This window comes from Ricinus communis, chromosome 4 (assembly GCF_019578655.1).
Source record: "Ricinus communis isolate WT05 ecotype wild-type chromosome 4, ASM1957865v1, whole genome shotgun sequence".
NCBI lineage: Eukaryota > Viridiplantae > Streptophyta > Magnoliopsida > Malpighiales > Euphorbiaceae > Ricinus > Ricinus communis.
Genome location: NC_063259.1, coordinates 24589325 through 24616499, shown reverse-complemented (window position 1 = coordinate 24616499; position 27175 = coordinate 24589325). Strand labels below are relative to the sequence as shown.

General features: G+C 31.3%; 4 protein-coding genes across 10 annotated transcripts; 3 read left to right on the top strand and 1 right to left on the bottom strand.

Moving 5' to 3' along the window:
• Positions 1-500: 500 nt before the first annotated feature.
• LOC8284407 (cytochrome P450 78A5) lies at positions 501-3540 on the top strand. The gene is made up of 2 exons (XM_002514586.3): positions 501-2078; positions 2612-3540. The coding sequence occupies exons 1-2, from the start codon at positions 1065-1067 to the stop codon at positions 3215-3217; spliced, it is 1620 nt and encodes a 539-aa protein (XP_002514632.3). The 5' UTR covers positions 501-1064; the 3' UTR covers positions 3218-3540.
• A 7873-nt stretch (positions 3541-11413) lies between these two features.
• On the top strand, positions 11414-13299 carry LOC8284406 (pentatricopeptide repeat-containing protein PNM1, mitochondrial). The gene has a single exon (XM_002514585.4). It carries the CDS (start codon positions 11515-11517, stop codon positions 13072-13074), a length of 1560 nt encoding a protein of 519 aa, XP_002514631.2. The 5' UTR covers positions 11414-11514; the 3' UTR covers positions 13075-13299.
• Positions 13300-14566: 1267 nt separating this feature from the next.
• Positions 14567-19955, bottom strand: LOC8265064 (cleavage stimulation factor subunit 50). Of its 7 annotated transcripts, XM_015716512.3 has the most exons (14): positions 19827-19955; positions 19339-19422; positions 19101-19228; positions 18814-18886; positions 18622-18705; positions 18463-18549; positions 17241-17311; positions 16944-16995; positions 16770-16827; positions 16198-16298; positions 15940-16094; positions 15588-15696; positions 15048-15104; positions 14567-14972 (listed from the first exon to the last, which is right to left on the bottom strand). In XM_015716512.3, the coding sequence occupies exons 1-14, from the start codon at positions 19926-19928 to the stop codon at positions 14817-14819; spliced, it is 1317 nt and encodes a 438-aa protein (XP_015571998.2). In that variant the 5' UTR covers positions 19929-19955; the 3' UTR covers positions 14567-14816. The 7 variants fall into 7 exon arrangements, with proteins under 7 accessions (XP_015571998.2, XP_048228666.1, XP_015572003.2 ...); XM_048372709.1 differs by lacking the exon at positions 19827-19955 and having other exon boundaries at positions 19101-19246; positions 19339-19709; XM_015716517.3 differs by lacking the exon at positions 19827-19955 and having other exon boundaries at positions 18814-18966; positions 19101-19218; positions 19339-19709.
• Positions 19956-23628: 3673 nt separating this feature from the next.
• LOC8265063 (protein COBRA) lies at positions 23629-27117 on the top strand. The gene is made up of 6 exons (XM_048372708.1): positions 23629-23946; positions 24392-24471; positions 24907-25363; positions 25734-25893; positions 26021-26295; positions 26401-27117. Exons 1-6 carry the CDS (start codon positions 23853-23855, stop codon positions 26691-26693), a joined length of 1359 nt encoding a protein of 452 aa, XP_048228665.1. The 5' UTR covers positions 23629-23852; the 3' UTR covers positions 26694-27117.
• The last annotated feature ends 58 nt before the right edge of the window (positions 27118-27175 follow it).

Here is a 27175-nt window from a genome sequence, read left to right as displayed (position 1 = left end):
ATAAATTAATTAAAATAATATCGATTAATTATTTATAATTGACAAATAAATTTTATAAATACTATAACGGTACTCTAATAAGTTATATAATATATTAACTTTAATTTTCATTAATGAATAATACCTCATCTTTTAATTGAGTAAGAACAAAGTTTATTTATAAAATTTGTCTTTAAATGTTATGAAATTCAGGTGTTTTATAACTGTCAAGTCCAAAAATCCAAATACCGAATATCTTTATTTATTCTTTTAAAGTGAAGTCTGGCAGTATCATGAAATACATTTAAAGAAAATTCTTTTTGAGTTATATAACATAATGAATTTTAAAATAGTATTTAAAGATTCAAAATGTAAAATTTATTTTTAAATTTGAGAAGGATTATAGTATAAAATATTTAAACGCAACCGTGAGCTGCCATATGTGATTAATATCAATGATAATTAAATGTTTAATAGTGTATCCAATAATTTTGATATGGATAAATTCTCATAAAAGAACATGGGCCCAATAATTGCCTCCACAAAGACATCTCACTATCATTCCATTCCCACCCAAGTAACGCATACCCATACTTGGCCCGTAATGGCAGAATTGTAATTTCAGGACATATAAAAGGATTTGAAAAAAAAAAATTGTTTAATTCTTATTTTCTCAAAAGCAAAAAAAAAAAAAAAAAAGTTATAATAATTATGAAATTATAGAAAAAGAAAAAGGTAACCACAGTGGATAAATATTTTTTAACCATGGTTAACTTATACTTATTCTTTAAGGCCAAAACGTTCCTATATAACCGCACTCTCTCCTTCATTTCCTTCTTCACCTGCAACTTCCCAGTTCTCTCTTCTCTCTCTCTACCTTCGGTTTCAGTGCCTCTTCAGTTTCTAGTCTTTTGTCATTTCAAAAACCCTCCATTACCTTGCCAAGAGCACCCGCACACTGCAGAAGCATAACACTTAGGAGTTCCTTTTGTAGCTAAATCAAGAAAAGAAAAAAAAAAGAAAAAAAAAAAACCACGTCTTTTTACTAGTTTCTCTCCATTTGTCAACTGTCCATATAAAGAAAAATGTCTCAACAGTTAACCTTTGAGTACTTTCCTTCCATTTCTCGAACTGGGTCTTCACCATTTTTAAGTTTGGAGTTCATTTTGTGCGTCTTTCTCTTTGTTTCCATTTTCTCTTTCTGGTTATCTCCCGGTGGTCTTGCTTGGTCTCTTTACAAAACTCTCTTTGTTAACAATAATAATGTCCAATCTAAAACAGCTATTCCTGGTCCTTCTGGTTGGCCTGTTCTCGGCATGGTTTTAGCTTTTACTGGTTCTTTAACTCATCGAGTTCTTGCTAAAACCTCTCAGGTTCTTAAAGCTAAGACCTTGATGGCTTTTTCTATTGGCCTCACTCGTTTTATTATCTCTAGCCATCCTGAAACAGCTAAAGAGATTTTAAACAGTTCAGCTTTTGCTGATAGACCCGTTAAAGAATCCGCTTATGAACTTTTGTTTCATAGATCAATGGGTTTTGCACCTTTCGGTGAGTATTGGAGGAATTTGAGGAGAATTTCAGCTACCCATTTGTTTAGCCCTAAAAGAATTGCTTCTTTTGCTGGGCTTAGGGCTGTTATAGGGCAAAAAATGGTTGCTGAGATAAAGGGTTTAGTGGAGAGAGATGGTGTTGTTGAAGTTAGAAAAGTATTGCACTTCGGCTCACTTAACAATGTTATGAAAAGTGTGTTTGGAAAGAGTTATGAGTTTAGTGACAAGAAGCATAATGTTGATGCCTTTGAGCTTGAGGGTTTGGTTTCCGAAGGTTATGAATTGCTAGGGAGTTTTAACTGGAGTGACCATTTTCCTTTCTTGGGTTGGTTGGATTTACAAGGAGTGAGGAAAAGGTGTAGAAACCTGGTTGCTAAAGTGAGTGTTTTTGTAGGGAAGATTATAGAGGAGCACAGGATTAGGAGGGCTGAGAGTGGAAAACAAAGGGCTGTTGCTGGTGATGAGAATTTTGGTGATTTTGTGGATGTATTGCTTGATTTGGAGGAAGAGAACAGGCTTACTGACTCTGATATGATTGCTGTTTTATGGGTAAGCTTCCAATCCCATTTTTTAGCTACTGTTTTCTTAGCTGCTTGCCTTATTATATGTTCAATTATTGTCATTTCAAGTGTTATTGCTTGTGTTGATTCTTAAATCTTTTTAATTAGATGAGTAGTCCTTCTTTTCCCAATCTAATCTATAGTCTTTTAACTGGTATTGATGCTGAACCCTTTTAGCAAAAAAAGAAAAAGGGTTTTTGTTTTGTTTCTATATTGTTCTATGAGCTTTATGAAATTGTAACTCTGTAACCTTTTTATTGTATGGAAATCTCCTGGAAACTGTTATTTATGAAGATGCTAGAATATGGTTCGTTGGTATCCAAAGAAGTTGAGAATCTGAATATTTTCTCTTTGCTTTCTTTTCTTTACCCTTGACAATATTCTCTTTTCTTGTCTTGTTATTTCTCACTTCTATTAATCCTATGTGTACTCCTCCCTTATCTTTAATAAATGCTATGTAACAGAACTACAGAGAATTTATTGTGTAACTGAAGATAGTTTCTACATTGATTTTGGTCTCAGGAAATGATCTTTAGAGGAACTGATACAGTTGCAATCCTCCTCGAATGGATTCTTGCAAGAATGGTTTTACATCCTGATATACAAGCCAAAGCCCAGTCAGAAATCGACACCGTCGTTGGAACTAGCCGATCAGTTTGCGATTGTGACCTGCCTAACCTGCCTTACCTCCGCGCCATTGTCAAAGAAACATTAAGAATGCATCCACCAGGTCCCCTCCTATCCTGGGCTAGGCTAGCGATCCATGACACCCACATCGGCTCTTATTTCATTCCTGCAGGCACCACTGCTATGGTGAACATGTGGTCTATAACCCACGATCAGCAGTTCTGGTCAGAGCCAGAGAAATTTAAGCCAGAGCGGTTCATGGAAGAAGATGTTGCAATCATGGGGTCTGATCTTAGGTTGGCACCCTTTGGTTCAGGTAGAAGGGTTTGTCCTGGTAAAGCTATGGGCTTGGCTACTGTGGAGCTTTGGCTTGCTCAGCTGCTCCAAAACTTTAAATGGGTGCCTAGTGATTGTGGTGTAGACTTGACAGAAAACCTAAAACTATCTTTGGAAATGAAGAACTCTTTGATGTGCAAAGCTGTGGTTAGGGTTTCTGCTTGAGGATAAAAGTTTGGTTTGGTGTTAAATCTTCTTCCAAGAGTTTTGGAACTATCTTGTGTTGAGATGACCAAAACGTTTTCAAGTTTGAAGTTTATTGTTTATTAGTTTGGGGTGTTAGGGTTTTGTTTTTAGTAACTGGGTTGTGAAATCTAGTATTTGCAGGCTTGTGGGTGTTTTCTTTTTTCTGTTAAAAAAACAAGGTTGCATGTTCTTAATTATATTAGGTCTTGGCTTCTGTTTAATTCCTTAGTAAGCATGAAAACTTCTCTATGCTCTTCTTGTATATAAGATTGCTATATATGAATGCAAAATATTAGCTTGTTTCTTGGGTTTGGATTTCTAAATCTACTTCATTATTATATCCCATGTTCATAGAATTATATATATGATCCAACATTTTATTTGGGATTCTAAATATCCAGAATCCACAGCAGTCATGTTTCTCCCATGAACTGATCTATAGATAAGGGAAAGATAAGTATCATTATTATTATTTTAAAGTATTTATCTGGTCATGTGTATCTCATGAATAGCTGTTAGGCAAAGAAAATGAGTTTATTGCCGTTAAGAGTTTGGTTGCAGATAATAATATTGTGATGTCTGAATTGGTTAAATATGATATTCTTTGACTTACCCAAGAGGAGTTAGATACAGCACAGCTTGATTTATATCCATTAATGGCAATGCCAATCCAGCTTTCAACTTATGATATATACACACACACGTATTCCACAACAACCCAAAATCTCAAAAATCAAAGAATACTATTGGTCCAGCTTAAAGACTTCGCCTATCAATGTGTAATTTTATCATTATTATTATCATTGGCATCCTTATTGTATGGTTCATTATTTACATAAAATTGTCAAGATCACTGTATCCTCAGAATAATAGCAATAACTTAACCACAAGAATGATTGTGACTTCCTACCCATATATCAACTAATCTATAATTATTGATCTCCAGTTTTGGTTGGAAAAACTTAGATAATTCCTTACAAAATGGAATGAAATGTCCATGTGGAAATTGTGGATACACTATAGAGAGGAATAATAAACTAGTTTTTCATTGTTTTAGACTAAATCAAATTGATAATAATACACAAAACCTTGACTTTTTTGGACCCATTGTATTTCTATTTACTCTTTCTTTTTTGCATTTTTGAGGTTTTTAAATGAAATTAATTATTTGCATCAATTTTCTAAATGCATACATAGGTATCAAAGAGGCACAATGAGACTAAACTTTAAAAAGAAATTCAGAAATTAGAATCCTCACCTTGTTTTTTCCTATTCTAATTGTATAAACATTTTATTTTTTTTCATCATCATATTTATTAATGTTTGGTTAGACAAAAGAAAGAAAGAAAGAAAAGAAAAAGGGAGGGGAATTGGGGGTTAAGACAAACAATTCCCTTATATCTCTTTTTCTTCATCACCTCTCTTTATTTCTCCATGATTCCTGCATTTTTATACCTTGCATATAAATATGCAGCCTTTTTGTATGTGAAATAAAAGGGAAAAGGAAAGGAATGAGGTTGCTTATATTAAACAAAACCAAGATTCCTGAGTTAATTAATGCTTCTAAATCATAAATGCATAGAAAAAGATGTGATTTTCTTTTCAAAAAAAGAAAAAGAAAAAAATCATATTTTTCGTTTGATCATCACTGTACATAAACTTTAAAATGATTGAAGAATAAGAACCTAAGCCAAACAGAAATGATACGTTTCATCTCTTTTTTAAGGATCCAAATCCTTCCCAAGAATATATTTTGAAGAAAAAGCTTTTCTCCTTTTTCCCACCTGTAAAAGAACAGATGCATATTGGATTTGAATATCCAGAAAAACAAAAAAACATAAAACCATTGTAGGGTTTTGTCATTTTTATCTATATGAATGCTTATGCAAGTTGCTTTCTTTTCTTTTCCTTTGATTCTCTTTCAATCGTCACACTCACATCTATCCCTATATATTCCTTTCCTCACTCTCAAGTTTCACTATCAAATTTTTAATATATGTGCAGGAATATTTTCTGATTAGAAAAAAAAGAAGAAGAAAAAGAAAGGCATTGCCATAATAACCATGGCATATAAACCTTATAGAGAGCAAAATACAGTAATTAGCAATCCGGATATCCGTACGCAGCTTTTTACATATTCCATGCAAATCATATAATTATAATACACATACGGAATTCTCTTATAAGCATATGTGAACCAGAATTACAGCCATGCATGCTTAAACATGCATCTCTCAGATTTTTATCAGACTGCTGTTTCATTAATTCATTTTAAAAGTATCAATTTCTATTGTTACTATGTAGTGTTGATTAATATTAAATTTACAGAAATGGGTAAACACAGATAAACATATCATAAAATAAAATATAACAGGGAAACCTCATCTAACAAAAATCTTACATAAGCGAGTTGTTGAAAAGAATTTTAATAAACATATATATATATATATATTATATCAAGGAGGCATCGGAGGATTCTAGTTCCTTTTTTTAATGGGCTACAAAGTGAATGTACGTTGTCTTTAGCTAGTGCCACATATTGATTAGGGTTAAGGAAAAAAGAGTTATTCCCTTGACCACCAATGCTTGCTCGCTATTTTGTCTAGAAAATCTGCCATACCTCTCCACCTTCTATGCTTTGTATTCTCTAGACTCGAATATATATATATATATATATATATATATATTAAGCCAATGTTATGTGTTTGTGTGTGTATACATATATATCATGGAACCATTTTTGGCTATTTGAAAAGAAACCTTTAGTTTCAGTTTTCTCCATATATTCTAGCTATATATATATATTTTGTCTCTATTCATCATGGATTTCTTATATTCCAATATAGAATTGCACAGCTATGCAACGGTATTCTAAATGATAGAAGTATTATTTTTTGGAGCAGAAAAAAATATTCTTAGTTCTCAGACTTTGATTGAGAATTCTAATTCATAATTTTACAATTATTGATATGATACTTTGCATAATCTTATCATAGTAAAGAAGTTAGCATTTTTATATTATTTATAATCGTTAAATCATGTCGTATATGCTCCACGTAAGTTTTTATATGTGATTTATGAAATAATTTATCTTGATTTATATCTTTAAACATTATATATCTACCCCGAATTATGATATATTTAACATTTCTTTTTTTATAAACTAATACAATTGCGAATATTATTTTTATAATTATAATTAATAATATTATTATTATATTGTCATATTAAATTATATAAAATTTACTAATAAAATTAATACAATACACATGCAACAATTGGTCACTGCCTGCTAAGAAAAATTGATTGATTGTAGTGAGAAAACAAATTGAAACTGTAATCGGGTCAATTAATTGAAAAGCTTTTATAATTTGATTGATGGCCAAAGACAAAGAGTCATGTATATATATGATTAGCTTTTTATGCCGCGTGTACATACAATAAAATTGTCTCAATTATGCTACCAAAAATACACCCAAATTGCACCAACCCAATAAACAACAGTTTGGTTTGCTGTTGAGCAGAATGTTAGCTACCTAACCAAAATATTTAAGGCTGGTGTTAGTTAACTAGGACAGAGGTGCCTGCCTTTAAGGAGGCCATTCCTTTTGATAGCTAAGTTCTTATGAAAGAATGACAAATCTCACTACTTAATTACCTATAAATACAATCTTATAAATTAAGTTAAGAACTTTAAGAACCCTAAACATAAATAGATTAATCAATTAGGCAATAAAAATAAATAAATGTTTAATTCAGTGGTGGGATGAAATGTAGACTTTGGACTCTCTAATTTTTCATGGTAACATTTTATTGATGTTATAAGAAACTAATGCCCTTAAGAATTAATCAAATTATAAATATCTTTTTTAAGAACTTTTCTTATTAATATTACAAACACACGGGTTAAGAAAATGATGCACTCTTTTCATAAAATTATGACAATTTATATACTATTCATATTCATATAAGAACTCATCTGATTAATCATTTTTTATTCTAATGAAATGAGAATTATGTAATAGAAATTGTTATTTTTGTACACTTACTATAAAAGATAAAAACTCATCTGATATGAAAAAAGAAATTTGAATTTAAAATCTCTCACAAATATATTTTTATTTTTTTATATAATATATAAAATATGAAGAGAAAATAGAGAATATTATCAATTTTTAATCGAAAGAGGGAGGCCAAGTTTAAAATCATAAAAAATATATTGGACGATATTTAAAATCTTTGAAAGGGTAAGGAAATTTTAAAAAGAAAAAGAAAAACAACCTTTGTTTGGAATGCATGCGTGGAAAAGTATAGTGCGCAATTTTGGTATAATAATTAATTAAGTGTGTGACCATCATAATATTCTCTTGTTTGATGCTTCTCCAACATTTGCTTTCACATGTTAAATAAACATTTTATGAAAAGATCATTTCTTTTTCTTAATTTTCTATTACTCTCCTAATTAATGGATCTAATCTAATGGACCACAGATTTAGTAGCCTTACAGATAGTGCTTAATTAAAAGATGATTCAACTAATCATGTCCTCCCACCACACACATAGGGTTCCTTCGATATGGAGCAATCGATTTAATGAACTAAAATCTGCCATGGAAATCCCAGGTAGGAGCAGAATCGAACCCTGTTTGGAAGGTATGCAGAAAATACATTTCCCCTTCCTCAGATTTCATACTAGCTAGGGTTACCAAATGGTGAATTTATATATAAATATGAAGAAAAATATATATAAATTATGAGGAGTAGGTCCATGCAGATTAGTGTAGATTATGTGGTGAGCAAAGTGTAAAATGGGTTCCACATGCCCTAATATTGTACTATACCTAATTATGCATCTCCTTCTTCACTCTATATATATATATAAAATTTATCTTCACCATTAATTATTTCATGACAATCATGACTATGACTATGACTATTTCAATAATGATCATTACGCGGACAGTGCCTTAATTAATTTAAGATTAAGATTATGTTTTAATTAGCACGACTGCGTAATTTAAGTTTCTTTTTCTTCTTCTTTTTTCTTCACAAAAAATAAATAAAAAAAAAAGACAAAGAAATATTGAATAATACCATTATAAGCATTAATAATACCATTAACAATTACAAATTAATTACTGAATAATACAACATTTTTTTTAAAGCGTGGCTAATTATAAGCATTAGCATCACAAATGCTCATGCAAAAATCTTACAGAAACTAAGTGATAGATTTTATTCTGTCAGTACAAAGAGGAAAAAGAAATAAAATTCCAAGTGATATACAGATAAAAGGCATCATCGATGGTGATTTAACCTAATATCTGGGACCGTAAATTAAAGTTGTCGACTCCCATTGGAGATTTATTATTATTATTATTATTTCAAAAATAAATAAATAAAGTTGTTGATAATGAACACATTCATGATGTTGACATCCCATCCCATCTATATTTTATTAAATTTCCTTTATCAGCAGTTTATTTTTGAGAAAATTATAGTTGAATTTTAGTGAAAATAGCAATAGTATTTTCTTTTTAGATGATAAATAATGGTTTAATTATTAGTCTATTATTATTTTTATATTTAATAATTACTTGTATTATATATAATTGACGGTCTAATATAAAGGATATCTCACAGTTTTATTATTTTTTTTAAGGACTATTCCTTGTTTTAATATCAGCAATATATTTAAATTTTTTTAAAATTAAATAAGGAAATGGATTGTATATTAATGAAATACTGGATTTAAATATGTAATGTGAAATAATATATAGATAAATATAGGGGCCCTTTCTAAAATAATATCACATTATCACTAAGTTAGGATCATATGACACCAAACCAATATATACACAAATATAAATGCCAATTTTTCCAAAGTCAGAAATGAGGGCTTGGATTTTGTTTAGAGGTAGCTACCTACTAGTGAAAAGCTTAAATATTCAAAGTGCAAACCCTTTCTAAAACAAGCTAAGCTTCTAAATTTTGTTTATGTATTGCCTTGTAACAAGACTTCTACTTATGATGTTTTGGCTATTTATATATATATATATATATAACCAAACTATTTATAATAATACCATCCATTGTTGGACCCTAACATTAAAGTTGAATTTTAACTTTTTGAGGATAGTGATTTGAATATCAGAATTATTTTTTTTCTTTTTTCTCAATCTTCTTCTTCAATAAGTCCAATCCATCTTATTAAGGCTTATTCAATTATTTACACCAAAACCAATTCACACCACATTTAAGACTTGGGGACAATTTTGTAGCAGAAACTTGTTTGGATAAATGCTTAATTTATTAAAATTATTTCTGCCTTCCAACTAGTAGCCCAAATTATCTTATGTCCTACCCTTTAAAAAGAAATAAATTAGGAATTCAAATTTCTCAATGCATTTTTTTTCTCTTTTCTGAAAAATTTCTGAATTATCAATGGAATTTTGACAAATTATTTGCCAATGTGATTCACACATTCCTTTTTACAGATAAACATTGAAAAAAAAATGGATCAAAGCCACTTTAATTAATTAAAATCATGATGTATCTAATTTTGCTGATAGCTAAGAAAACCATGGTAGGCAATTTCTGAGCCATATATAACTGGGAAATTAAGGAGAATTGAATTGACACATTTTTTGGAAGCAAGGGACAAAGTGCAATCCTACTTTACTTGACTTTAGAGTTTTAGAACTACACATAATTGATGGTACGACTTCTATAATTTAATTCCTGATGGTTCCAGTCCTAACAATGCCTTAATTATACACTAATCCTCTCTAATGTATCATTTGTGGAGCTTATTGGGTTCCTAATCCTCAATAATTTTTAATTAGTAGCTTTTAATTGGACCAATGCAATATACCTTTTTTTTTTTTCCTTGAATTATATGTGAAAGTGGTTTCAGGTGAAACTTTTAATTTTTTTTTTTCGGATAATCATAATGTCAATGAATTGTTAAATTTAGAACATATTATCCATACTTATGTGGATCTCATTTCACATATTTTAAATCATTCTAAAGTTTTAATTACTTTTTTCAGAATCTAATTAATCTCATGGTCCCATAATTAAATCACTTTTCTTTAACAACCAATAAAATTGAATAATGCTTTATAAGTTTTCACATAAATAACTATTTATTTTGTCACATCTGTTTCAAATAATAATTGTACACGACATATAATTTAGTTTTAAATGGATAATGTTTTTAAGACTAATAAAATTAGTTTATGTGTAACATGGACCGCATGTGTATACATACTAGGGTACAGCAAAGCTGCTTGATAATTTTATTTTATTTTATTTATAATAAGGTTTTTTACAAATTTACACTTTGAGGGCTAAATTTGTGATCTCAGCATCCAAAGATTGGGATTGAAAGCAAGGGAATTACAAAATGCTTTGATTTGAATTATTAGAAGTCCCGTTGCCAAAAAGGTGGGAAGGAAATTAAGGGTTAGGTATGGGCCGAATGATCTCTCAAATTATATTTGAACCCAGCCTCAAAAGATTGTAAGGCTTAACTGAGCCCAATTAGTTGGCCCAGGGGCTAAATCTGCTCTTGAAGTTTAGATCGAGTTTAAAATTAATCGTAACCTTTAATTGCAGTCAATTAAATTCTCAATTTTTTTTAAATTATTATAGTCAATTTTAATCCATGAACTTGGAATTTCGAAAATTTTAAGACAAAATGCATTTTTTGGTCTGAATTCTCATGTCTTCTGTTTTGAGCTCCTAAAATTTTAATATTATTATTATATGTATATATATAATATTAAGTCCTTTTACTTCATTTATAATACGAAATATGAAAATTCAGGGGCCCAAGAAATGTGTATTTCCGACTTTTAATTATATATTTACTAATAATTGCATTTTACATGTCATAAATATAAATTTTTAAAATAACAAATTATATGACATTGATTGAACATGCATTTCAATAGAGGGTAGGTCTTTCTCCGAGAGGGAAAAAAGACTCAAATGTCAGATATCTATGTATTATTGAAGTAAGGCTCTCGAGGCCCATAGCCCATCAGTACATGTCCTCATAGAGCTCCTTCATCTATATAAATATATCATAGCATCATTTTGGGCTTGGGCTTGGGCTTAGATGCCCACAAAAGCTTATGGTGCATTCTCTCACTCCAGACCGCTGGCCCCTACCACTGGGACAGAGGTAGGTTTCCAAGTTACGCAGATTTCAGGGTTTCTGGACTCTCTATCTCTCTCTCTCTCTCTCTCTGGCTCGCTAAAAACGTAAAAATGCCACCTTTATCCTCTCTCCAACTCCGCCGTCTTCTCTACCATTACTGCCTCCCTTCACCGCCAGCACCACCACTAATTACTAAATTAGCTTTCTCTTCTTATTCTGCCCCTACCCATTTCCCCAAATTCGCATTCTTACCACTTTCTCTCTCTAAACCCTTCTCCACTCAAACCCTAAACCCTAATAACAATGTCCTAGAAGATCCGAATCCCATTGCCCAATCAATATCAGCAGAATTAATCAAAAACCCTAATTCAGATTCTCTCTCAATTTTACAAAGGCTCAATCTTCATTTCTCTCACATCAACAATTCAATCACCCCTTCTATAATCTTGCAAACATTAAATCTCTCTCCTGATGCTGGCCGTACGGTTTTAGGGTTTCACCAGTGGCTAGTTAAAGTAGCCAACTTTAAGAATACTGATGAAACGATCTCGTTTTTCATTGATTATTTTGGAAGAAGGAAAGACTTTCAATCTACCCATGAGTTACTCTGTGACAGTAAAGATGTTATTGGGTATAAATGTTTTGAATCAATGGTTAATAGGCTTGTCCGGGCTGGTAGGGCTACTAAGGTTATGGGGTTTTTTGATAGGATGGAAAGGGATTATGGGTTTAAGAGAGATAGAGAAAATCTTAGGTTAGTAGTGAAAATGTTGTGTGATAATGGGTATGCTAGTTATGCAGAGAAAATGGTGAAGAATTTAGCTAATGAGATTTTTCCTGATGAGAATATTTGTGATCTGTTGATTAAAGGTTGGTGTGTTGATGGGAAGCTTGATGAGGCTAAAAGATTAGCCGGGGAGATGTATAGAGGTGGTTTTGAGATTGGTACAGTGGCTTATAATGCTATTCTTGATTGTGTTTGCAAGCTTTGTAGGGAAAAAGATCCTTTTAAAATAGAATCCGAGGTAGAGAAGGTGCTGGTGGAAATGGATACTCGAGGTGTTCCCAGAAATGTGGAGACATTCAATGTATTGATTACTAATTTGTGCAAGATGAGGAAAACTCAAGATGCATTGAATTTGTTTAACAGGATGAGGGAATGGGGATGTGATCCTGATGACACTACGTTTCTTGTTTTGATTAGGAGTTTGTATCAGGCAGCTAGAGTTGGTGAGGGGGATGAGATGATTGATAGAATGAAGAGTTCTGGTTATGGGAATAAGCTTGATAAGAAGGCTTATTATGGATTTTTGAAGATTTTGTGCGGTATCGAAAGGCTTGAGCATGCTGTGAGTGTGTTTGAGATGATGAAGGCAGACGGATGTAAACCAGGGATAAAGACCTATGATTTGCTGATAGGGAAGTGGTGTACACGTAATCGTGTTGATAAGGGAAATGCTCTCTTTAATGAAGCTTTGAGAAATGGGGTGCCAGTTGCGCCCAAAGAATATAAGGTGGATGAGAAGTATATGAAGAAGCCAAAGGCTGTGAAGAAAGAGAAGAAGAGGGAGACGTTGCCTGAGAAAATGGCAAGGAAGAGGAGGCGTCTAAAGCAGATAAGACTGAGTTTTGTAAAGAAGCCCAAAAAAATGATGCGTCGACCTTTCTGATCTCCATTTGTTTCTGCCAAGTGGGATTGTCAAGGGGTATGCCAATTTTGCCTTTGGAACTGCAGTAGTTTGATGATGTTTTTCTTTATTTAAAGTTCATCATTGGCAACAGTAGGAATAAGTTTTTGTTTCAAGCTTATATTTACTGCAAATAACATGACAATTGTACTGAATTTTGAAATTGAATCATTTAATTTACATGTAATCCAGATGGTACGGGAGTAATTGGCCAGTTTTCTCACATTTTATCATTTTATATGAGTGAGCTTTTTTTGATGGTCATATTATGAAAATCATAACTAGTGAATTGATGCAACTCGTCCCTTGATGTGCTGCTTGTTGAGAAAGTGAAGAAAAAAGGGGATGAAAACTTTTGAAATGAAATAATTCATTTTCCTTGCAAGACCCAGGAAATGGGATGCTTCTTTTCCAGTCTGCTAGAAATATAATGAACAGTAAAACTAAAACCTAAATGACTCTTTCTTATTTTGAAAAATGTTACATCCATATCTGCTCTAGGCATCTGAATATATTTTTTTAATCTTGCTCTTAAACAAAGCTTGGCAGGCCTAACAGTATTTAGGCAAAGATCTAGTGTAAATTTGTACAAATCTGTGCATTCCCTTAGGTGGATTGTGAAAACACTAGATGACTGATGACTCGAAGCGAATAAAAAGAAAGTAGAAATTTGCAGACTACTTTCTCTGTTGTCTTATCATATGCAAGTTCTCATCAAGTTAGAAATTCATAGAAACTAAAGTTTTATTAAGCTTGGTGTAGAGATTTAAGGGAACAGAGCTTGGCATGGACATCCAACCGGATTCTCCCTCCTCATCTCCTCCAGTAAATTTAGTTATTCTTATATAATAAATCCTTCAAGGGCTGTTCTTTCTACAGGAAATTCTGTTTTTCTATCGAGACAGGCTTCACTTCGGAAATATTGTTTCCTTCACTTCGGAACAATATTATGGAGAGATGTGAGATGCAACTAAAATCGAGTTCCAAAAAGTATTAGCTATTTAATTACTTTTAACATTTATTTTAATCTAAAGCAATTTCTGAATTATATTTGTAATCTTTTAAATCCTTTTAATTAATTTAATAGATATTTGAATTCTATTTTTCTTATAATATTTAAACGTATACAAGTAAATATCATTAAAAAAAGTTGAAATATTTATTAAATTACATTAGAATATTAAATCAACTAATAACTGTCTCTGTAAATTCAGCCTATATTTTAGAATAATTCCTGCATAGACCACTTCATTGGAACACTATCCAGGGAAAAGATGCCGTTTTATGTATATAGTCTTACTGTTTTGCCTTTCCTTTTATTTTGTCATTGAAGGATTAAGAATGTGAGGCTTAAATGAGTAGCGAGAAGGGTCTCAATCTCAATAACATGTGTGCGTTTCTGCTAATAATTTTGGAACTCAAATAATAAGTTGAAATCTCTTAAAAATTTCATAAAACCTTGAATATAGTGTAGTGGCATCAAAATCAATTTTGTAGATAGATAGTAATGATTTTATCTTTGATTATACTCTGCAATTATGTACCCCTTGTAGGATTATTAAATTCTAATCCCATTTTATGAGAAACGACAAGCCGTTGTAAACTAGCCTTGGATCCCTTGGTACATGCTCTAAATCAAAGAGTAGTTGGCTCAACGTATCTGGACAACTAAGCCTTAATTTTAAAGAGGATTTTATGGAAAGCAATGATCTCTTTCCATCTACTTAGCGAGTGTCCTTCCAGAACCGGACTGACCTGTCAGTCCCACAGGAAATGAAGGCTGCCTCTACCGGCGAGTGCTCAATCCATCGGGGTGCTCCGTTATGGTTGGACGGCCATCTTGCCACTTTCTCTGCTGTTAGAGCATCCCAGATGATAATCTGCATTCACCAGCCATGGTTGAGAATCCGAATAAACAAGTGAAGAGACATTACAGGTAAAGAAGCAGAATATACCTCATTGCTTGGTTCATCTATGGATATTACAAATTCTTCAGTCTCATTGAAAACAGCCTGCAAAGAACAATGTGAAGCATTAATTCTTTGGTATGGATATTACTTAGTCAACACGTTCAGATCCCTAAATGTCCAATCTACAAGACATGGACATGATCTCTGGCGAAATCACTAAATCATCTTCTAGCCATATCAATATCCAGATAACAGTAGAATTTGAATTTCAACTAACATCGACAAAGTAATTGCATTTCTTTATACAGTAAGAGCAAGTGCCACGGCTTGGCAGTTGCCAGTAGTCCATTATTTAGACAAGCTAAATGCTTGCTTCCTACTTGCAAACAGAAGGCAAACCAAAAATGTAGAGAAGCTAAATTGATGCACTAGCAGTTATAAAGAATAGATGTATTGGAAATCCATAAATGTCAGCTAGCTTGAAACAGTATACTTCAATAATGTAAATCATAATCTGATAAAAAATAAGGAAAATTGATAAATAATTAAAGCCAACTTATGAAAAGAAAAATATCCCCAGCATACCTGGCACCTCAGTTGTGTATGTGTAGCTCCAACATATTGTTTGACCAATCTTCCACTGCCAACCTCCCAAAGTTTAATAGAAGAGTCCTTCCCGCAAGAGAGAACAAACCTAGAAAAGTCAAAATTTCAGCATGCTGAATACCCAGTAGAGGTGCCATTTCATAGAGGGAAGCAGTGTTCGAAGTTGAAATTATTATTGATCAGAAAAAGAAAGTTGAAACTTTTGTTAAAAGTTTGTGCATCCACAATAACAAATTGCAGCCACAAGAGTGCCTGGCTGATGTTATTCATTTTGAGAATTGCATCCCAATGCAGAAACGTGCATGCATCAGTATAATTGTGGCGTCTGTACCGTTGATCCTTTGTAAACGTTGCGCTGGTGGACTCTGCTGTTCCATGTGCACCAACTATAGATCGAATACAATTAGCAGTTACCCCATCCCACAACCGAATAGCACCATCTTTAGATGCAGTCACATACATGCCACCAGTAGATGAATACCTCACCTGCATAACCAAGTATATATAATAGATCACCTTACTACCCCTGATTCCATCTGTTATTTATGCATGATCAAATAGAGTGGAAATGGTATAATGTTGACCATGCCTGATTAATGGCTCCATTCATTCCAATTTCTGGGACATTAGCAGACAGATAGCACTGAAACGTATTAACATCATACAAGTGTGCAATTTGATGATCGGTTCCTGTCAATTTTTAGTTCCAACACTTGTCAGTAGGGCAACCATAGCAGGGTTGATTCACTATACATATTCTAGCAAAGATATTACTTCATAGGGTAACTCTTGAATGGAAGTCAGGACACAAAAATGAAGACGAAAGATAACTGTCTAGCAGCATAACCCATAGTAGTATATTCATGTAGTGGCCCATCTCGTATAATCATGCATGATAATCCCAGACCTATACTGATGAATGCCTCAAAGCAAAATATTTCACAGATAATATTCTTAGTTATGAAAAATAGCATTAAAGAACTTGAGAGCAATATAAACTGAGATAAATCTAGAACAATTTTTAAAAAATAATGGCTTTGAAAAACTGAATGGAACAACTGGATTTGAAAGCATATAGTGACAAAAATCAGTTGGAATTATTTTAACTATCATATATTAGATCAATATGTCCGAAAGATGAAATTTAAAAAGAATATTTACCTGCAAGAAGGAAATCCCCAGAAGGATGAAAAGACACAGAACGGACATTGTGAGTATCCTGTGTCATTACAGATACAAAATTCATGTCGATACATTTGTGTTCGAGACATGAATTTTACCCAAAAAATCAATAAATCATGCTCAGATCAATATAAGAAGGGAAGAGAAAAGAACCTGGATAACTCTGAATGCTTTCTTTGCAGTAGCTTTAGAAAAGTCGAAGAATCTGAAAAGAATTAATAAGCATTCATAAGAGTGCAACTCAATTCATTATCATTAAGTGCTCAAGTTGGCAATGGTTAATGATTTGTTTAATGTACTTATTTACATATATGCATGCCTTAGTATTAGCATTCAGCTGTTATACTGAACTTATCAACTAGAAAAATATGACCACAACTATATCTACATATATAGATACCAACGCATAGAAGAAGAGACTTCCAGTTTGGAGGAGTAAAGATGTCATACTTTATTGTGTGATCTTTGGCTCCAGATATAAGAACAGTATTTTGAGGATGGAAGTCCAGATCATTTATTGGCTGCAGTTATATTAACAAAGGATTAGATTTATATATACATAAATGTATACATATATACACATATATATAGGATTTGAATCTTTACTCGTCCTCTAAGTTTAAATAAAATGAAAACCCATGGTTAAGACCTATTTTGAGTTTAAAGATTCATTAAAGGCAATCACAACAAAGAAAATACTAACTTTTAAATGTTTGAGGCAAATTATAAGCTAAAATGATGATCAATGAAATAAAATGTGTAAATACCAAATAAAAAAAGATGATGGGAAAGGAGTAACAAAATGGATCGAATCTCTTCTTGAAAAGATATTTCATTATATAGGCAAGATTGTCATCTATACAAGGAAATTAGAGTTGTACATGCTAATTACATACAGTGATCCTAGGAAGCTATGTATGGTAAGCTAAACCAAGCTCAACCAATAGATCGTGAAGCCACTGTATCTCAGTACAAGCTTGGGACATAGCTCTATATTCAGGCTCAGTAGAAGATTTAGAAACGCGATCTTGTTTCTTGCTTTTCCAAGAAATAAGGGCTGGACTAATAAACATACACCATCCCTTAGTAGAACGCCCAGTGTCACTTGGGTTTGGGTAGAACTCATTCCCAAAAGCTAGTTCAAAAGAAAAGGGCATCCAATCCACTTAAATACATTATAAATGCTCGGTAACCAAGTAATGTAGGATAAATACATCTTCTAACACCCTCCCTCACGCTTAGCGTGACATGCAAACGGACTAGGTTCAAACCTATCATCGCAGACAAAAGGCCGGCTCTGATACCATAATAAAATAGATCGAATTGTCCTCTCTTAAGAAGATTTTTCATTATATAGACAAGACTACCATCTACACAAGAAAACTAGAGTTGTACATGTTAATCACATAGAGTGATCCTAGGAAGCTATGTATGGTAAGCTAAATCTCCTTCCCTATTTATAAGAATATTTACAGCCTAAATTAATGGCTTAATTACAAAAGTAATTTAGTTGTTGACCCCATTTATGGCTTTCCACTGACAAGGAGTCAGAGCATATGAAAAAAGAGTCAAAGCGTATATAACTTGTTTTAATGGATGATAACTTCCTTTTTGAATATTTCATGCAGAAATTGGCAATAATACATCAGAATGGTTATTATAGTGAAAATACTTGTATATGGTCATAAAACGTCCGTATGACTGGTCGAACAGGACCATCCCTTGCATCTGATAACATCATCTGCTTGATCTTTGAGATCTGCACAAAAGTAAAAGTGAGGAGGTATTCAAAGTTATCTTTGATGAGTAGAAATAGGAGGCAAGCAAGCACCTCAAAGAGCTTAATTGATGTGTCTGCACTTCCAGTGGCTACAAATCTTCCATCAGGACTAAATCTTGCACATCTGGCAATATTCTAGAAAATTGAAACCATCAATTTGTGAAACACTTAACTAATTATTCCCAGTCAGACAGCCATGCTAAGGAATACACATGGTTACCATTCTTCTTTCTCTGCTCATACCTTGTGCTCAGAAAGATGCCGTGTTTCATGCTTTGAAAAATTTTTTGATGAGCCCTTTGTGTCCTGTGCAGCACTGATTTCACAGAAGAGATATGTCATGACTTCTTTAAGCGTGATGCTATACAATCATCTTTAAGGGTATATGATCAATTGCTGCTGGACATAAGATTTAATCAACAAGGCCATAAAACTCAAGTCCCTCAGTAGCAAAACAAAGACCAAATTTTTAATCATGAGTACAGCAATATATATAAAAGGTAAAGTCATATAGCTAAAATTGAAATTGCCTGAAATCAACAGATGCAGCACGGGGAGCTGGGATTGAGCCATAAGCTGCAGGTAGCAATGTGCCCAAATCATACATTGCAGTGGAAGTAACCCCTCTTAACATCTCATCTTTTTCTGCTGCAAGACCCTGTTGTCACATCAGTATCTAAAAAATTTCTTTTGGTTGTTTGTCCAGAAACTATATAAGACATATAAATCATAAAACAAAGAAACAAAGAAGAAAATGCAAATAATTACCTTAGCAACTAACTCGAGAAGCTTATTAGGAGGGGCCTCCACATTTAAAGGTGTCATTGTGGCTGATGCAACTGCACTTGCAGCCTACAAGAACACAGATTTTTATAGAATTACTCATTAGAGTTTCATTGCTAAGAAAATGAAAAACCATGCAAAAGAAGACAACTTTAGACCCTAATCTTGGTTTTAGCTACTAAATTGCACTGAACCCAGATCATATGTGAGAAAAAGGAAGCAACTTTAATTAGATTTCGCGCAAATTATGCCAAATTAAGGCCCATCAACTCTATCAAACTATGTCAACTACTATGATGACACCCTGAATTGAGGAGAAACAAATTGAACTCATGTGGGTTGCTCCTTTTCAGCGTCTTCTTCAAAGAAAATAAAAAGAAAGAACATAAGAATAGAAGCATATGAAAGTAAAAGAAAAATAATAATAATAATACGGTAAAGAAAGAGGTAGTAATGTAATTAATAATACTTGCCTGGGTGAGACTACTGTCACGAAGATGAGCAACGATGAGGGAATTGAGCTGTCGATGAAGCTTCCCATCTTGCAGTGTTTGCTCCAAGCTGCTGTTTTCCATTTCTTTCTTTTTCTTGTTTCTCTTCTTCTGGTTGCTTTTATATTCTTTAATTAAGCTTCTAATAAACCCATATTTTTTTAAAAATATTTATTAATTAATTTTAATTATATAACTTAATATTATAATTGATATTACTAATTTTTAGGATTAAAATTTTATTAAGATTAATCTTTTATTAAATATAATATTATAATATAATTTAAGAGAACAATTTTTTAAAACTAAAATTATTATTTAATTAAAAATAAATTTATTAATTAATAATATTAAAATATAATTAATGTATTATTTTTTAAAATAAAATTAATATTATTATCTAATTAGAAAATTATTTATTAGTTAATATAATATTAATATATTATTTTTTTAAGATATAATTAGTATTATTATTTTATTAAAATTAATATAATTAAAATATAATAAATATTATTTTTTAAAATTAAAATTAGTGTCTGATTAGAAATGTAACTTATTAATAATAAATTAATAAAAAATTATATATTTTAAGAATAGTATAAATATTAAAATAAAAATTTAATAAATTAAATATTAAATATAGATATTAAAAGATTTAAATTTCAAATATTAATATATATAAATGACTAATATTTTTAATTTTTTTCAAGTTGTGTATTAAATTATACTCCTGTAAATATCGATTATACCATTCCAATACCCAAGTTTTTATCAGGAGGGCAGCTTTTTTCCAACATGATGTGATAAATTTATACCACTTTAAGTAAATTTAAAAAAGAAAAGGAAATCTAATTTAAAATATTTTTTATTTTTAAAAAAAATTAATATTAACTGAATTTTGGCCGATTGATGATGTTTAATACTTTAAAAATAAGAAAGCATTTTGATATTCTATCAATTTCTATTTATATTCTATTTTTAGAACATAAATAATATAATTAATTTTAGTTTTAAGTGTTGATTTTATCTGCTTTGGTACTTTTTACTTGCCTAAATAAATTACACCTCTTACAAATATATTTTTTTAACTATCTTTTCTTGGTTAGGGAAAAGGGTAAAAATAACAATTATACCTGGAATTCAATATTGATGGAAAAACAGTAATTTAGGGTTTTTTTATATATATTATGTTTATTTTTAGTCAAAGTCATATTCATACCTTTTAATTTTAGATTTTTAATGTTTCACCTAATCTTAAATGTAATCTAATAGTTTATTTTTATTTTTATAATATTTTAATATTTATGAAAATACATCTTCATTTAATATATCTATTTAAATTATATACATATATATTTAGATATTATTATAGAATTTAAATAGATATTATATTAAATTAAAAATTTAAAATATTAAATTGACTAATCGATACAAATTTAAATATATAAATATATATTTAACTTATATTCTATATAATTATATAGGTCAATAACTCATTTTTAAAATATATGTTGTTAATATTGATATTCTTATTATATTTTAATATCATATCAATTGCTATTTCAAAAATTTGTATATATGTGTAATAAAAAATTTAAAATTAATTTAATATTGCAGCCAGACAAATCAAAATTAACTCATCAACAGGAATATATAAAAATTCAACAATGCGAGAACGTACATCATATAATCTAAATATTAATTGAACTTCTTAGGGATAATTTATATGCCTGTGAAAATGAAGTAGTATGAATAATACAAGTAGAGATTGCAGGATACAGCTGTTACATTTGTCAACAGAAGCTTAGCCTTTGCTTTGGAAAAAAGGGAGATACATTTTTTTATTATTTTTCTTCTCAATAGCTTACCTTTATTATATGGTATCTAATATTTTTATAATATTATCTTTTTTAAAATTAACTAAATAATTTTATAAAAATATTATACATTACCTCGGATGTAAAATGATTAAAACAATTTGTGCTAAAATATTTAATTATTTTTTATTTCTTCCATTTTTTCCTCTTTATTTTAGCCTTTTCAACCAAAGGGTTTAGGTTAACATAGTTTGGTGGGAAAGCAATCTTTATATGATTATTATTATGCTTAGCATTATCATTTAATAGAAAAGAGATTTGGTTACAATTTTTCCTTTTTACAAGAAATCAAATCATTCTAATGAGACATACATGAATTTACAAATCTGAATTAGGACCAGGAACCCAATAGAAGATTCAAATAACCTCAAGAGCCACTAGAAATGGCATGGTATTTATTAATCAGCTCCCACATAATATATAATATATTTTATATAAATCTTTTAATACTATATTTGATTGAAATCGATTAAAAATATATTTTTAGAAAATATATAAAAAATAAAATAAAATTGAAAGAGATATATAGTGTTATAAAATATATTAACCTACTAATATAGAATTCATTTGAAAATTTTATTTATTTTGTTAGAATTTAGTGTAGCTATAATTAATTTTATATAAATATAATTATATAAAATTCTAAATTAATTTCATTTTATTTAGAATATAATATTATTTTAAATTTATAAATAAATTTTAAAATTTTTATAATTTTTAACCAAACACAATATAAAAGTAGTTAATCAAATAAGAACTTATTTTGTTAATAATTTATAATATAAAAATAGTATTTATCTTAACTTATTATAAATCACTCGTCTATATTTTATTTAATTAAATAAATATTTCAAATATATAATTAAGTTTTTAATATTTTCTATAATTAATTATTTACATAATTAAATATTAATTTTGATATTCCGTCTTTATGTTTAAAAATAAAAAAAATTATAAACATAATATATCAAAGTTTAAATGTTAAACATAAATAAAGAATGCTAAGTTTAATAGATTTTGTCCTATTATAACACTTCAAACATATATGTAGCCGGCAGTTTTATAAGTGTTTAGAGTCAATAAATATTATAGATTTAAAAATTATTTTGATGTTATAAAATATACAGACTTACAATATATTTAGAAATTTTATCTATCTGTTATAATTTAATTTAATTATAATTAATCTCATACAAATTAAATTTATTTTAAAATTATAAATTAATTTTTTATTTTTAATTAAGTATAAAAATTCTGAATTTATAAATAAATTTCTTAAATTTTTTATTAAACATAATGTAAATTATTAACTTTATTTTGACATGTGCTGATACTCTAAATACAAGATTTTGTCGGTTCAAATATATAAAGTGAGACATTAATGAAAATGAAGTAATTGATTTAATAATAATAAGGTGGTTAGAGAAAGATTGAGACAACCAAAGAAAAACCCAAAATATTAAGCTGTCTTTCTACCACCAAAAGTCATTGATTTCTCTCTCTCCACCGACAGTGGGGAAATAATAATAATAATCTGCTTATTTATCATCTGCTTGCTGGTCCACACACACAGCCTCCATTGCTGTCGGTAATTATTTACAGCCATTTTCTTCTTCCTCGTAGTATTTCTCCTCTTTTACATCACCCTTTTTTTTCTTTCTATTCTGCCAATGTTGTCCCTAACTAACCAGCAACCACTCTCTCTCTGTCCATTTTAATCACTCTTCTCTGTTTTGTTCTAATTACAATATTTTCTTTTTAATTTTGATAAAGAAGATTTTGATATATATGAAAAAGAACTCTTTTGTCTTTCAAATTCTTTTTAGAGTAAAATGAGTTGCAAGTAAAATGAATATATATATAAGGATATTATAGTAATCTAACTAGCAATCACATGAACATTTTAACACGTCAGTAAAATTAACTGGATCCCTTTCAAAAGAGTAGATTTAAACTGGACAGTGGTTCTTATAAAGACTGCTACTTTGAGCTTAAAGTTCTCTTCCCATGTGACAAGAAAGAAGGAAATTCCACACCCATTTCCTCTCTCTCCCTCTTTTATGCAGATCTTGAGTTAAAAAAGTCAGGAAATTTAAACATCAGATTTTACATCAGCGCAAATCTGCCTGGAATGGATTCATCACTCGCTGGATCCATTACGAAGCTCTCCACTTTCACCATCTTGCTTCTCTTCTTTCTTTCCTCTTTCACTTTCACTCCTTCAGGTCAGTCTGCTTTGCTTTCCGTGTATTTAAACTTGTGCTTGTAAAATGCTTTTTTTTTTTTTCTTGTTTATGAACTGGTTTTTGCTTCTTTACTTGAGATTTGCCTCACTTTCACTTAACTTGAATTGTGAAGTAGAGATGTAATTGGTGAAATTTAAGATATAGCTGTTTCGATTCTTATTTTGGTGAACTTCAATGCTGGGTTTCTATTAATACTGTAAAGTTAAGATCTTGTACTTCTTAATGTTGGTTACTGTTGGATATTTAGCCATGTTCTTATTCACTTAATGCTTGGATTTTGGTGTGTATTTGATCTCTCTATTTACCATCAATTTTCTTTGCAGTTTAACCATTAGGCTGGTTTTTACTCTAGGATTTGGTGTATATGGTAACAGTCTTGGGAATTACTTAATTGAAGTTTTTATCTTCTCGTAAATATTTGCAGAAGCTTATGATGCTCTTGATCCAAATGGGAATATCACTATCAAATGGGATGTAATGAGCTGGACTCCAGATGGCTATGTTGTAAGTATTAGCAATTCAAAACTGATTAGCATCTGATATATGAAATGTTAGAGTGTGTTCTAGTGGAATCATCCTCCCAGCTGTATTAGTTAGTCTTTTACAAGATTTAGGTTGATTCTAAAGTATGTTAATATGTGAATACTCATGCATTTACTCTGGTGTAGTTTAAAATTATGTTTAATCAAGTTTATGAATCTCAATTAAAATAAGTACGAAGCTAGCATCTTGCTATCCCTTGCTTCCACACTCCCCCTTCAGCTTGATATAGTGATGGCCTTTTTACTTCAGCAGCTTCTAAATTAAATTAATAAATTTTCTGTCATTTTGGGGAACTCAATTTTTCATCTCAAAGATCCTCATTTTCAACTCCTAGAAGTTGTTATTTTAAATACTGATTTGTTCTAATATATTCTCCTTCTCACTTGTGCTTGGCAGGCAGTTGTTACGATGTATAATTTCCAGCAATATCGCCACATTCAAGCTCCAGGTTGGACATTGGGGTGGACATGGGCAAAAAAAGAAGTAATATGGAGCATGGTGGGGGCCCAAACCACAGAGCAAGGGGATTGTTCAAAATTCAAAGGAAATGTCCCACATTGCTGTAAGAAGGATCCAACTGTTGTTGATTTATTGCCAGGAACTCCTTACAACCAACAGATTGCTAATTGCTGTAAAGGAGGAGTAATAAACTCATGGGCACAGGACCCTGCTACTGCAGTAAGCTCCTTCCAAGTTAGTGTAGGTGCTGCTGGAACCTCTAACAAAACAGTTAGATTACCAAAGAACTTCACCTTGAAAGCACCTGGGCCTGGATACACATGTGGACCAGCAAAGATTGTGAGACCAACCAAATTTGTAACTCCAGATAAGAGGAGAGTCACTCAAGCTTTGAGTAAGTAATATGCTAAGTCTCTACAAAGCTTAAATATTCATTGATATAAATGTGCTTTTCTGGACTGGATTGTGTGGCCAATCTGGTATTTTAACACGATCACTTTTAGCCTATGACGGTGATTAATTTGTAGCAATAGCATCCTCATTAAGTTTTAATATTGCGTTTCTCTAGTTTATCTTTCTTTTCCTTGTGAATATAGTAGTTCATCCAATCAAGTTGGTATACTGAAAGTATTACCCTTTAAGAACTGAAGGTCGAAATAGGATGCAATTCCTGCCGAATATAACTCTTCCTAATATAACTAATATGATTTTCATTATGATCAAACAACTTTCTGGGTTTATCTAATGTTACTTTTATGTGGCAGTGACCTGGAATGTTACTTGTACATATTCACAATTTCTGGCTCAAAAGACACCCACCTGTTGTGTTTCTCTGTCTTCCTTCTATAATGACACAATAGTAGGCTGCCCAACATGTGCTTGCGGCTGTCAAAATAGCACAGCAGGACCTGGGACTTGTGTGGAGTAAGTTTTCTCATTTATCATTTGCAGTCTACTTAAGTTACTTCTCTCTTCATTCTATAAGCATGGTTTTGCTGATCTTTTTACCTGACTATTTCTTCTGATCTTTTGCCTTAATAATACCTTACAGTCCAGACGCTCCGCATTTAGCTTCTGTGGTTGCTCCAACAAAATCTGACAACACTCCTTTGGTCCAGTGTACAAGCCATATGTGCCCAATTCGAGTCCATTGGCATGTTAAGATCAATTACAAGGAGTACTGGAGGGTTAAGGTTTCAGTCACAAATTTCAATTACAGAATGAACTATACGCAATGGAATCTAGTTGTGCAGCACCCCAACTTTGATAACCTCACCCAGATCTTCAGCTTTCATTACAAGCCATTAACTCCTTATGATGGATTAAGTGAGTTAATCTTGCCAGAGTTTATTGTTCTATTTCCTTGTAAATGCTGGCATTCTTCTCTTTGTATGTGTTATATGAACTTTGGGAAATTAATTCTGTTTGCAGATGATACAGCCATGTTATGGGGAGTCAAGTTCTACAATGATTTTCTCTCACAAGCTGGCCCTCTTGGGAATGTACAGTCAGAGCTGCTTTTCCGAAAGGACAAATCAACTTTCACTTTTGAAAAGGGATGGGCTTTCCCCAGGAGGATTTACTTTAATGGGGATAATTGTGTCATGCCACCTCCAGATGCCTACCCATGGTTGCCAAATGACAGTTCCAGAACCATTTTCTCATTGTTTCTTCCCCTCATGGCATTCTTGGTGTATATTGTCTTCTTCTCCAATTACGTATGATTAATCATGCCTGAAACAAACTGCTGGAGCTCTTTGTTTTCTAGCAATCTATAAGCCTGACATACCACGACCTACACTGGAAAGTAAGGAAATCCGGCCTGCAAACTCAAATGTGTCAAGTTCTGCAAATTAATGCAATATAAGGTGGTGGTGCTTCAGGTGCAGTGTGGCCTGTTAATAGATGTCAGCAGGGGTTCTCAGTTCATGGATTGGCAGTAAAACTTCTACAATTTTTGTCCGAGTTATAGCTGGTCTTCTGTACTTTTATTTATCTGATAACTAAACTGTATTTATGTTTCTTCTATATGATTATTTATGCTATACACGCCATTACTTTGTTAGTAGTATATTCACAGCTTTTATGTTCGTATCATTGTAATAAGCAACATCTGATGACTTATAGTTAATTCTTGGATTTGTTTCAGTCATGGAGTGTTATTCTTCAGATTTTTTTCATTACTGTTTGCTGCTACCTATACTAT

Bases quoted from the DNA above. Each gene is read 5' to 3' on its own strand.
- LOC8265064 (XM_015716512.3), bottom strand. From the start codon at position 19,928: ATGGAAAACAGCAGCTTGGAGCAAACACTGCAAGATGGGAAGCTTCAT. The intron at 19,229-19,338 runs GTAATTATTTGC...ATGTGACAACAG, and splicing joins TTCTCGAGTTAGTTGCTAAG to GGTCTTGCAGCAGAAAAAGA. The intron at 15,697-15,939 runs GTACAGACGCCA...TGACTTTTCTAG, and splicing joins ACGTTTACAAAGGATCAACG to GTTTGTTCTCTCTTGCGGGA.
- LOC8284406 (XM_002514585.4), top strand. From the start codon at position 11,515: ATGCCACCTTTATCCTCTCTCCAACTCCGCCGTCTTCTCTACCATTAC.
- LOC8265063 (XM_048372708.1), top strand. From the start codon at position 23,853: ATGGATTCATCACTCGCTGGATCCATTACGAAGCTCTCCACTTTCACC. The intron at 24,472-24,906 runs GTAAGTATTAGC...TGTGCTTGGCAG, and splicing joins GGACTCCAGATGGCTATGTT to GCAGTTGTTACGATGTATAA. The intron at 25,364-25,733 runs GTAAGTAATATG...TTTATGTGGCAG, and splicing joins GAGAGTCACTCAAGCTTTGA to TGACCTGGAATGTTACTTGT.
- LOC8284407 (XM_002514586.3), top strand. From the start codon at position 1,065: ATGTCTCAACAGTTAACCTTTGAGTACTTTCCTTCCATTTCTCGAACT. The intron at 2,079-2,611 runs GTAAGCTTCCAA...TTTTGGTCTCAG, and splicing joins ATATGATTGCTGTTTTATGG to GAAATGATCTTTAGAGGAAC.